Consider the following 13359-nt stretch of genomic DNA (forward strand, 5'->3'; position numbering starts at 1 on the left):
TATATACACAAGTCCCAGCAGGTTTTAGGCTGTTGCCTGTGGCACTTCTTTCTTTTTCATCTGTTTTCTCTTCATCAGTTTCTTTTTCAGCTGTCCACGTTTCTGCTTCTGAATGCTCTCCTGGATTTTCTGGTTAAACTTCTTTTTCTGGCCCCGGATCTTCTCCAGCTCAGCCTTCCTCTTCGCTTCCAGGTCTGGATCCTGAATTGGAAACAACAGTTTCATTAATTAACTGGTTCCAAATGAGGTTTATACCATTTCAGTTTGTATCAAGGAACTTTTTTTTCCCACACTGGAAACTTTTACAGATTGATGCTGGAAAGGGTCTGTCTCAAAAGTGAAGAATTAAAGCCACCTGTGTTACTGGAACTTGGCCTGACAATGACTTGATGAATGAATGAATATTTCACTAAAATACATTTTCTATTTGTATTGCCAAACAAATTGGAGATAATTCAGAGATCTAGAATCAATCCAGCAGAATCTATGCTCACATTGGTACCACACTGACTTCAAAAGAGGGGTCCTGGAAAGACCCGGGGTATTTGTGGCTGATCATTGAGAAAAAAGAACTCTGACATGGTCAGCTCGGGCATGACATCGCTCCAATGTTAATGGAACGCACCAAAAGCCCTCGTTTGAGTTGCGTTTATAAGAAATAATTGATTTCCAGATACAACTCGTGGAAGAACTTCTCCAGTAAATAACTCATACATTAATTCAGCATTATAAACTTAATTTACCATGCGTATTGACTATTGATGTTTCTTTCCTATACACAAATGGCACATTTTTGAATGTCCAGTTGAAGAAGTGTAGTAAACTAACACTCCATTTGACCTATAACTGGTACCACACACTTTCCAAAAAACCTGAACATAGATTTAGTGTTGCATATTCGAACCCATGGGAAATGTGCTGACTGATTAAAAAAAAGAACATACCTTTCCCTCCAAGATCAGCTGTTTCCTCTTGTTGATCTCCTTTTTCTCATCAAAATCTGTTGACTCGAGTTTCTAGGATGCAGAGAAGAGTTTACCGTCAAAACGTTTCAAGTCATTAAATGAGAAAATACAAATCTAACAATTGTGTCTAGTCTGAAAAATATGAACAGCCATGTCTGAAGACGTATATGTTGTTAGTCATTAAGTAGAATGAAAGAAAAAAAAGTCCTGGTTCTTATAAATCCATCATGACCATAGTCCTGCACGAGACAGGTTGAATTAACATAAACTGTTAAGCACTTAACTACCAAGAGGGAACTAAATATGAAGAAAAGAGGCGTCCGTACTATTTCACACTGCCGTCTGGTCACATTGACCTGGGTGAGGATCTTCAGGACTTCTTTCTCCTTCACAGGATATTCCTTCAGCTTTGTCTCTGTGGAAACACAACTGTTTGTTGAGAAACAACCCTCTGGGATCTGGTATTGCTCAGGACATCTCAACTTTGTATGATGAAGTGAGAAGTTTTTTAGGTAAGTGGGTGAGGCCATGTACGTTTGTTCTTATCTGGTCGGGGACCTTAAAGGGACAGTTCAGACTTTCTGAAGTGAGGTTGTATGAGGTACTTCTCCGTAGTTAGTGTGTTACTACCTACTGTAGATGTTGTTGTGACTTTGGGGTTTTAAAGGTTTAATACGGATTCACCAAAGTTACACAATAGCATAGTCAAACTAACTGGGCTAGTCAGCGGTGTTCTGTGTGGTAAAATTACTGTTTTTGTCAAAAGGAGTCTGATGGCTGTGATGAGAGCATAGATGTATATAACAGATTCAGGTGCCCGTCAGAAAGGGCTGTCTAATGACAAGTACACTGATATTGACTTTTCTACGTGGCTAAAATAGGTTTAGCTGCTGCCCCACATCCACAGCACATTTCTTGGCTTCTGTGCCTGTACCCTGCTTCTCCAAACTGGGGGTGTGCTGACCACCAAATTGTAGCTAACAGTTTATAACCCCACTTAAAAAAATCTAAACTACCGCTCTCTGTCTTTACCACACCACTTAAAAAAAGACAGGAAAGCCTAACTCTTATTGAGTATTAAACATTTACATAAGAGGAGCTACGGGCCATATTGATGCTTTAGAAGTGATCATGCTAACATTAGGCGTGTTTCCATTAGGGTTAAATGTGGCTGCTTGGAAAGCTTCAGGGCCGGCCCTCTCAAATGACCATTTACTTGCCATATTTCCATGACAAAAAATGGTTATCTTCCATTGAGCTGATGTTCACACTGCAGAGCGGTCCAGATGAGCCGGCCGGTCAGAACAGAGTTTAGTTGAGCTCCGAAAACGCACACAAAGGAAAAAAGGTTTTTCCCGTGGACAACATTTTTAAATCCAGTTTTTCTAACAAAGTAACTTACGAGTCTTTCCTTCGATGGAGTGGACCAGGTGGATGTCGTACTGCGTCACCAGCGTGATGGAAACTCCATTCCTCCCTGCAGAGGAAGAAAACCTTGTCATGTACTAGCTGCATTTATTTAAGACGTGTGGCGATCCAGAGGAAGTCACAGATGTTTCAGATCTCATCGCTTGCTTACCTGCTCTCGCGGTTCGTCCGACTCTGTGGATGTAGATCTTGGGAAGGCCGGGGGTGTTGTGGTTGATGACCACCTGAACAGTTGGGATATCCAAACCCCTGCGATTCAGAAAGAACAAAAAGGATGTGTGTTCTGAAACTGTGTGACAACTTGAAGGAGAACTGTTAAACTTTTAAAAAGGTGTGAAAAAAGACCGCCATTATCCCTGAGACATGCAGCAATTCAGCAGAGCTTCTTACCGGGAAGCCACGTCTGTCGCAATCAGGATTTTAAAAACGCTGGCCTTGAACATGGCGAGGTTTGCAAATCGTTGTTTCTGGAGAAGATAAAGAGCAGTTAATCATTCTGCTTTAATCCCTTTCACAGACCGTTCCTGCATTATCATCATGGCTTCGTCCTCGCTACACCATTCTGTCTTTCTAGTGAGAAAAATATAATTTCTAGTCCAATGCAAGCTTGTCGAGGAGCTGCAAGGACCAGTGATAAGGGACACACTGTCACGTTGGAGAAAATCTCTACTCTCTCCTTTCTCTCACACAAAGCAAAGTCAAAACCTTTGCACGTGCAAACTTAATTTACCGGTGAAACAAATTCTGAGACAGGCTAACCCTGTAACCCTAAAAACGTCCTTCAGCAGGCCTTTGGTACTAAACACCCTTTTCACAGTGATCGATTCAATTCAGAGCTGCACAGTAGTCTATAAGTTGAACTGTTCTCACCTGCTTCATCATGGAGTGCAGACAGATGGTCGGAAAGTTAAATTCCCGCAGCATCATGCTGAGGATCTGGCAGTTCCTGAGGAAGGAAGTAATCAATTCTTTTATGGAATAAATGCTTTTTCATTTGAACCGAACCAAATATACAACCTTTACACGCACAGAGACAACCGGCTACTGATCACACTGGTTAAAGTTTCAAAGACATGAAAATAAAAGTCTTTTTCACCTTAAAGTTATATTCATTTATTGACTAGTTTCTCTTTAGTGAGTTCCCTTTGCTTGATTATTTGCTTCCTATAGATTTCGTCTCTTTTTGAGTTTTCTGACTGTAACTGTGTTTGTGCTGCTGCCCGTCTTGGCCAGCTCTCCTGCGATGCATATGGCATTTTAACTGCTTCTTACTTGCACGTGTTGGTGAAGATGATGATGGACCAGTCGTCATGCTCGTCAGTGAACGTTTGGATCAGGTGGACCAGGTAGGCGTCCTTCACCTTCTCTGGAGTGAGGATGTACCTCTGGTCCAGCTCCTCCACTGTTCGTGTCCTGTAAACCACAACAACGTGATATTTCACTGTTTCCCCATAGATGTAGATGGATAGATTTTCTGTTGCCAAAGAGGTTAGACAATACAGAACAGTGACCCTGCACTGGTGTATGATTCGGGGGCCACGATTCACAAGACGGTTGTGCGAGAAGGATTTGAACGTTACTACTCCTGCAGTGATGATTAAATCAGAAAGCCTTCATATTCAGCTGCAGGGAACATGTGGAAATCTGCTGGACAGCGCTGCATTTAAAAGCCTGTGTGCTGCAGGCGCGTTCAGCCAGATGAAGATTAGATGTCATTTTTCTGCCCACATCAAAGCTGAAAACAATAAAATCAAGCAGTGATATTGTTTTATTTGGCACCTACTTTGAGTCTGCTGTTACTGGTATTACATTTTCTGTTCCACACGGAATACACCTGCATGAGATTAGCTGCTTTCTGCACATCTGAATCCGGCAAATAGTGCGGGCATTAATAAAACCAGCAGAATGCTCATTCAACCACACTTAACTCCCTTTATTTGCGTGACTATGCCTTACATACCAGAGATACGCTTCAGTGATTACTTGCATCTCAGATCAGATGACAGGCAAACCGATATTCCATACTGGTGCTCCTGGTTTCACTTTTTTTTTTTAAATAAAAGGACCTCAAATAAGTAGTTTGAGAGTGACACATACACTCAATAAACCTCTGCACAAAGTTTAAAACACAGATCAATCCTGTCCATTTGCTAAAGATTCCTATGAACGGCTTTAAAACAGCAGCGTGTTACTCACTCTGACGTGCTCTCCCAGAAGAAAGGTTTGTTCATGGCGATGTTCTTCAGCTCATGCAGGGTGTCGGTGAGTGTGGCGCTGAACAGTAGCGTTTGCCGTTTAGCCGGTAAAGTCCCCAGGATCGTCTCCAGGTCTTTGGTGAAGTCAGTACAGCCCTGCTCCAACAGCCGGTCCGCCTCGTCCAAAATCTGACAAACACAATGACGGTAGATGAAGACGAACCTTACCTTCAGAATTCTTATCTAGTATCCTCATACACAAATCTAAAAATTAAAGCATTAATAAATTCAGCACAGGATTTTGTTATAGATTCTACAGAATTTCATGGTTAATTAGCTGTTTAAAAGACAACAATAAAATATAAAATCACAGTATCTTATGAAGGGGATGAGAAAAATAGAGCATAGCCTCAAAGATCTGAAGTAAATGAGAACTACAGAGACAAGGTGTTGAAACTTTGTCCAAGTCTCAGTTTGTGTTCCTTCCTGAACTCACCAGAAACTTGATCTTGCTCATGCTGAAGGTGTCGGAGCTGCGGATATGATCCGCCAGCCGTCCGGGCGTCGCTATGACCACATGTGGCTGGTTGGACAGCTCCATGGCCTGGCTCACCATGTCTGTCAGTTGCACAACAGCAACAACGTCAGCACAGAGAGGCTCAGACAATAATTCAACAGAAACTGGAGGCAGGGTTCCCAAGCCTTTAAACTCCAGCAGACTTTCAGAATAAATGATTACCCATTCCACCAACGATGATGCAGTCTCTCAGACCCAGCGGCTTCCCTAGGACTCTAAACTGCTCTGCAATCTGATAGGCGAGCTCCCTGCATGACATCACAACATCATTAGCTGGAAATACGAGAAGATATTCCTCAAAATGCTGTTCATCTTATCTTAAGTATCAATGACACATGCAATATAGATTTGATTGAAACAGATTTTATATTTTAAAAAATGTTTGTAATTTAATGTTGTTCTTATCTGAAGTGAAAATACAGGAGGAAACTCAAAATTGCAGCTTTAGAATAAAACTCTATACACCAGAATGTTCAATTTAGCCCCAGTGTGCTTTTATTTTGAAGGACTGACAACCTGTCCTTAACCATTGGAGTATTCGATCAGAAAAAACATTTTCTCTTAAAGCTGTGATGTTAAATAATAGTTTATTTTTAAACATGTTTAAGTGTTTTAGATGTGTAGGGAGATCTTCCGGCTGACTCTGACACTACGCAGCACTGACCTGGTCGGAGTGAGCACCAAGCAGAAGATGCCATATGGGTCCTCTGACAGTTTCTGCACCACTGGGAGCACAAAAGCTGCAGTCTTCCCACTTCCGGTTTTAGCACAGCCCATACAGTCCCGCCCTGTGAGGAGAAAACACAAGACATTCACCTGAAGTCTGGTTTTACTTTATACTTTGTGGTGAGTCCAGAGGATTTTACTTAAATGATTGTAATACTTGGGGACCATACCAAACTCCGCAGAACATTTATTATATTTATATGTATCCTCGCCTATCTGCAAACTAAAGTCATCACTTTAAACATTTTCTAATCCAGAGATTTTTATGGCAAGTTTTGCAGCAGTCAGTTGATTTTTTTTTATTTGTTGACATTTTATAGTTGACTGCTAATGTGTATTGACCTCTGAATCGTACTCAACAGTTAATAATAATCATTTAATATGAACTGAGAGCTGATTCGGCAGTATTTATCTACTATCTCCCAGGTGTTTATCCAGGTAAGGTTTGCTGAATCACTGACTTCTTTGAAATCACTTCGTAATACACACAGACTTGCTTTTATGTGATGTCGTCTTTTTCTTTATTTGTAGTCATTTCATTTACTTATTAATTATTTTATATATTTATTCATCTGTTAACTTAATTTGTATTATTCACTTGTCGTTTCTACTTTTTGTTATTGGTGTCCTATCGTGTATCTTGACTTGTTGATGTGTGTGTGTGTGTATATACACACACCCACACACACACTTCTATGTGCTTTAGTCTTTTGTCTTTCTGTCAAAGTCAGCTTTATTGTCAATTCTGCAATTTGTGCCAGACATACAGAGGAATCGAAAATACGTTTCTCTCTGACTCAGTGCAAGAGAACAAAATAAATAATAATAAATTAATAATTTCTAAATAGTGCAAAGAAATAGAAAAGCAGGAGATGAAAATGTGCATTGTAATGGACATCCTGGACTACAAACACCACCACAGTAGTCAAGAAGGCCCAGCAGCGTGACTTTTCTTTCATATTTAAAATGTGTTGCTGTAATTTGCACCATCTGGATGACACTTGAATTTCGTTGTACTATGTGCAATGACAATAAAGAGATCCTGATTCTGAAAGTGAGTTTTAAAGGTGCTAAATAAATAAAGTTAGAACTACTATCTTGCCTGATAATCACTGACCATTAAATGAATAGATGTTTCAAGGCAGTGAAGAGGACATTTCCTGTACAGGTGGACAGTAGCGGTGGTCCTGGTGGTCTTACCTTCCAGTATCGCAGGCATGCAGTGTTCCTGGACAGGAGTGGGTTTGTTGATGCCCAGCTGCTGACACTGTTGGACCAGCCAGTGTGAAAGACCCAGAGACGAGAAGTCCGCCATGTCTGATTTATCTCCTCCTCTGGGGCTCGATGGGTGCCTTCGCGTACGTTATCTTACAAAATAATCACTGAAATACTCGATTTTAACGCAGAGTAAAACATCCTCGTGTGCTACATCGATGGTCGCTGCATGATTACGTAACAGAATGACGTGTTTGTCTTCTTCTTCATGACAAAGGGAGGTTGCGCATGCGCGTTGCTGCCCTCTGCTGGTCAAACTGTTGGTACCATAGACATATAAAGAGTAGATGCCGCATCGAACGTTGGGCCGCGAGAAATGCGGCCGCCATCTTGGATCGGTCATCCTACCAGATAAGTTCTATGAGTGACTCGTTGAGCCTGAGTTGAGCAGCAGAAGGAACAAGATGCCAGAGCACTGTGCAGCGTATTCCTGCTCTAATCTAATATTACAATATTACAATTCATAATCAGTACGGTACAGTACAATTTTAAACAATTAGACATAAATCCCTGCATTTTTGAATGTTATAGTGAGTCCCTCAGGCTGTGGCAGGTAGATACATATTTAGCTGCCAGAGGAGCTGCTGTCCCTTATTTTATTATTATTATCTTGTCACAGTAGAGGCGTGGAGATTAGCCTCTGTGGGAATGTTAGTTAATTTACCCCCCGGCCAGATGTGTGTGTGCAAGCCTGTGTGTGTGTGTGTGTGTGCCTGTGTAGATATGAAAGGAGAAGCAGGGAGGAGAGGGGTTGTCGTACATGTGGTCTAGTGTAAATGGTTGCACATTTCCAGCAGTAGGTCAGCGGAGGATGTGCTGTGGTTTCATGAGAGGAAGACACTTCAGAGACAGTTAATCTCAGGTCACCTCAGATATTCTCAGTTTTGTTTTTTTAAATATTGAACATGACATTGACATGAATTATGAGATCATTTTTCATGTCATGTCACTTTTTTTTTTTAAAGTTTAGACTATCAAAGGAGAAGTGACAGAATCTGACCAATATCCTTTGCTGTTAAACTGTTTCATCAAACAGGAGCAACATGATGTGGGCTTTATTATAAAGAATGAATTAGAGATTTACGAGGCAAGCGTGAACATGTATTTCCACTCTGTGCCCGATATTCTCACAGCTGAACAAAATGTTCCATACATTTTTACTTGGTTCTCCACATCTCCACTTAAAGCAGGACGAACGTCACATGTTTGTAAACCAGAACTGATGAGTCCAGGCTTTTTTAGTTCAGTTGTACCAGAGAAGTTGAAACAGTCTGAAAAGAAAAAATCATACATTTATTTAACTAAGGAAAAATCTTAAATGGTTTGTATAATTTAAAATGGATATTACTGAACTATGCCCCGTGTTTTTGTTTGCACATTAAATACAATTACTACATAATTAAAATATGTAATAAAGAAGACATTCACATAATTAGACCTTGCCTAAAAACAAAGGACACAGTCATTTTAGATACTATACAAAGTACTCCTACAACATCACTTTCTTTACCAATTAGAGCTACACTCAAATTGGTAACTGTGCAAGAACAAAACAGTGTGAAAATGATCGATTTAACAAAATTTTATATATATTTTTATACCACACACACTCGCTCAAATGTGGACCCTCCCTCTCCTCTCCACTACCACGACTATGCGACTGGCAGAGCATGGATCATTTCTGAATATTTATTAACATATAGGGTTCGGCTCTTGCTTTTTTTTTAGTGCTTTAAATGAAAGTGTGTCTGTTTGACTTGTATTTAGATGTGTCCAAAATGTCATCTCTCTCTCTGACCTAATTGTATTGATACTCTTGATTTATATGTATTTTAATTTTCTCTGAGTGTGTGTGTGTGTGTGTGTGTGTGTGTGCGCTTGCGTGTGTTTGTGTGTGTGTGTGTGTGTGTGTGAGAGAGAGAGAGAGAAAGAGAGAGAGTGAGTGAGAGAGAGATTTATGTATTCATGTATGAAATATAGCCTATTAATACTCTATAAATGATTTCTCTTGTTGTGTTTATATTTATAGTGTTTGCAAAACACCTATCATACATCACATATATCATATATCAGAATATTCTATTACTGTTAATCCCACTGTGAATATTAAAATACGCTGAACCGTGTCCTGTCCTTACACTGAGTGGAGCGGGCGACCGGGCCAAGATGGCGGCTCCACCGCTCGTCAGCGCCAATAGGCCCAACGTTCGATGAGGCGTCTACTCTTTATGTCTATGGTTGGTACCATCTTGACCATTTCCACATACAAGCATGCACTAATGGATTCACTTGTCTAACTGTACTACATGCAATGTACGGACATTTGAATTACTGAATAAAGTAAATAAAAGAAGGTGGCAGGAGGACGCAGGCCATCATGGGTTTACCGTGTGAGATTTAAAAGTCAAAGATGCATTGTCAGCTGAAACATTTGTCTTCCTAAAAATCGTTGCTAGGCAACAGCACGTGTCCTTGTTAACTGCCATGACAATAAAACAATACTGTAAAAAAATAAACAATTATAAAAACCTGTTTTGACCATTTTGACCCTAGACTACAACAGGGTTTTGACCTGACACATGTGGGCACAACAACAAGAAGACTCGCCATGCAAGTTGAAACAAAACTAACTTAAAAAATAAATAAATAAAAATAGGGTTAAGTAAAGTTAACTTAAGTGGGATGAATTAAGTGTTAGGTGTAGATTCCAATTCCATTTTATTTATAGTGCTTAAGCATAACAAAAGTTATTTGGATGAGTCAGTAGTGTTTGATGTGTTTGATGTGTTGCGAAAAGGTGCATGAAAGCAATTTAACAAAAGAACTAAAGTAAAATCTCTCAGCATAACTTCAGGTGTTTCAATTTGCTTTAACAATCACCTGCAGACACAGAGAGAGAAGTGAATCACTCAGCAAACTCAATATGACCCATCATCACAAGATGAAACAAGTATCTTTTGGTCCAGGAGAAATATAGAATGTGATACTGACTAAACCACAGTTTTACTTTGGTCGCATACTTTGATAGGCTGACCCACCTTTATGTATGAACCAAAAACCCACACATGTTTGACTGCATTGGGTAAGTACTTAATATGGTCTCATGTTAGAAGTTGGTAGAGTCGTTCACCGTGTGAGCACCACTGGTGGAGAGTAACTAAGTTCATTTACTCAAGTACTGTACAGTGTTGAGGTACTTATACTTTACTTGAGTATTTCCATTTTATGCTGCTTTACACTTCTACTCCACTACATTTCAGAGAAAATACTGTACTTTTTACTCCATTACATTTATTTGGCATCTTTAGTAAGTAGTTACTTTACAGATTAAGATTATTAATACAACATATTATCAAAAATGAAATAACACTATATTGTTATAGATTAAGCAACACAACAGTATATAAAGTAAATAAAATTAGCCCCACCTTTATTAGTTGCAACATTAAACTGATATTTACATTAGTCTATCATTAATTATCAACAGGACTTTAATAGAGTACTTTCGAGTGTGGTATCATTACTTTTACTGAGTACTTCTTTCACCACTGGTGGACACTTCGTGAAGCTAGTTTTTACAGGATTACAGCATCCGAGGGGCTTTGTCATTTCAATTTAAGATGATATTGTGATTTAGTGTTGTATGTTCACAAACAAATGTGCAGTTGATCAAATGGCCACTAACCCGTTCACTCATACACCTCCACAGTCGGACCTTCAGTACTGCAGCACACCAGGCAAAAACCCATGCACCTGTTTGTATCATTTGCTTGTGTCTTTTGGTCAGTGGACAAAATGAGTTGTTATTATTTGTGTGATGATGACCCGTGCTGTGTCATCTTGTGTCTTCTGTTCTCTAGGCAGGTGATGGTTGGTGTAACCTGAACACCTCATGGCCGGTGTTCTCCCCGGTTATATAAACAATTCTGCGGTGCAGCTCTCGCTCTCTTCTCCCTACAGGCACCTGCTTGTTTGGTTTAGTTTACTGTCTTGAGTTCTTTGCTTTGCTTTTATGCATATTTTCAACACTCACATCCACATCTTCTACTCATGAACTGACTTTACTGATATCCATGCCCCAAACTTTAATTAACTAGGGTAACATTTTAATTTAATTTGGTTACATTTATTTAAATAATTGTGTTTTGTCTCCCTTTTGCCCACTTTAACCAGGTCACTATAGTTGTTGAAACAGAAAATATAGCAACATATGGGAGGAAAAGCAATTAATGGCTTCCCTTCTTATTTTCTGTTTATCCACAGAGAATAACCTCTCAGTCATTCGATAGAGATCGCTTGTCCTACAGTCTCACCACTCACACACGCTTGATTGAGTTTCAGGTCATTAAAAAACCTCATTCTCCTTGAGACAGATGGATCAGGTGTCAGGTTGTGTATTTTAATGTGAAAAGGGGACTGCTGAAAAACTATCCTATAGAAATCATATTTATTTCTTATCCTAGAATAATTTCAGTGTCCTTCCTTTTCTGCTACGGTCCTTCATTTTACCTTGTACAAGTCTCCAGCTGGTCTGAATGAACGATTAATCATCTTCTCCCTCACATGACCTGAAATAATTGGGCTTGAGGCACCTTCTGATTTTTATGAAGCTGATTTGTATGTGTTGTTTTGAGGCGTTGAAAGTCAAAAGGATTACACTCACAAACCCTTTTTCTTCATTTTAACTTAGTCCAGACAATAAGATTGAAGATTAATTGCAAACAAGCTTTGTTTTTTGATTTTTAACAATGTAAGATTTGATTGTTTGTCTAGATTGTATTTCCAGTGCAGATGATGCCTTGTTTGCCACACCATGTAGGTCTGCCACAGTGAGTGTGAGTTTAATTCAGCCACTGCTTGACTTGGAAAAGAAGATAAATCTTCTCCAAAAAGACCCATCTGTGTGTGCACCGTGGGGCTGCCAGAGGTGATTAATACCCTTAGTGTTAAAGGCAGAGGCCTGCAGGTTCAGCTCCATCCTGCCCAGACCATCCAGCTGTGCTGCAAACTGCCTGGGACCGGCTGAGAAGAGTCTCTAAATGAGCAGGAGGGTTGTTTGCATGAAAGGCACAGGTCTGATGTTCCCTGCTGCCTCCCTGCAGCACAGAGCGGCAGTCGGCTGCATCGCTGTAACAGGCCACTGAGCAGCTCGATTAGTGCACAGGAGCTGCTCCCATCGCTCTTCCACTACATTTGATGCTCTGCTCTCCCATGCTCACCCTGTACTCATGCAAATAAGTGGTTTATAATATATCAGAGGTGACTTTAAACTGTGGCCTGTATGAATTAATGAGGTGAAGTGCCGCTCCTGCTCTTCTCAGTGCTACACACCAGTGATTTCAACTGTTTTTAAGGAAAGTTGTGAAGCTTAAATAAGAAGTAAATGGGTGAAATGCTCTCTTGTCTTGGTTTTTGCCAATTAGCAGCTCTATGAAAGTTTTACATTTTCCAGAATTGGGCTTTGATATTGTCATAACATTAAACTGGTATTTTATCTTTATCTTTATTCTATATTTTATGTATTTGGGGGGAAATCATGCAATGTCTTAAATGTGTTGCGTTTTAATGTTAGTGCATGTTTGATATTTGTCTGATCAAGTTAGATTTTAAGAAGAACATAAAAATGTGCTCAAAACATTTTTTTTGGTTTGATGTTCTGCATCATTTTTTTTATTTAGTTTGATATTCTGCATCATTTGTGCAACATTCTGTAATCTGTTTCTTTTCTACAGCTCTGTTTAAAGAAATACCTTCGCTATCTTTAACATCATGTGATCTTCAGTGAGATAATTTACACTGACTCATGTGATTACATAATCATTGCTGTGAAATTTGCTCTACTGCCTTATGAATAAAATCATTATATTAATTAATATTCCTGTAGGGACTGAATGCAAATGTTTATTGAGCTTTGTGGTATTTTACAAACGGATTTCCAGTCTTATAGATTTTCTAATCCTATCAACAGCAGGATATTTATTTGGCTGTTGATGTATTTTGTGTGAGCCATCAAAGTACTTGATATGATTACGATGTGGCTCTTTATAAACAGCTTTATAGAGAATATTATCTGATTTAACGTGATCAACACAGACAGAGGGTGCAGGATTGTGCATCTGACGCAACAAAAAACAGCCATGTGGCTTCTGTTTTTCCAATCATTTCTAATGCTTCAAGCTTTTAATACGATGCA

General features: G+C 39.6%; 1 protein-coding gene across 1 annotated transcript; it reads right to left on the reverse strand.

Annotated features, from left to right (window-relative positions):
- Window positions 1-5: 5 nt before the first annotated feature.
- Window positions 6-7337, reverse strand: ddx49 (DEAD (Asp-Glu-Ala-Asp) box polypeptide 49). Its single transcript, XM_083911398.1, has 13 exons — window positions 7092-7337; window positions 5830-5953; window positions 5328-5413; window positions 5085-5206; window positions 4590-4777; window positions 3666-3806; window positions 3264-3339; window positions 2784-2860; window positions 2545-2642; window positions 2368-2442; window positions 1292-1380; window positions 945-1016; window positions 6-201 (listed from the first exon to the last, which is right to left on the reverse strand). Exons 1-13 carry the CDS (start codon window positions 7204-7206, stop codon window positions 25-27), a joined length of 1440 nt encoding a protein of 479 aa, XP_083767524.1. The 5' UTR covers window positions 7207-7337; the 3' UTR covers window positions 6-24.
- Window positions 7338-13359: the final 6022 nt, after the last annotated feature.

The sequence above is a fragment of the Echiichthys vipera genome, assembly GCF_963691815.1.
Source record: "Echiichthys vipera genome assembly, chromosome: 3".
Classification (NCBI taxonomy): domain Eukaryota; kingdom Metazoa; phylum Chordata; class Actinopteri; order Perciformes; family Trachinidae; genus Echiichthys; species Echiichthys vipera.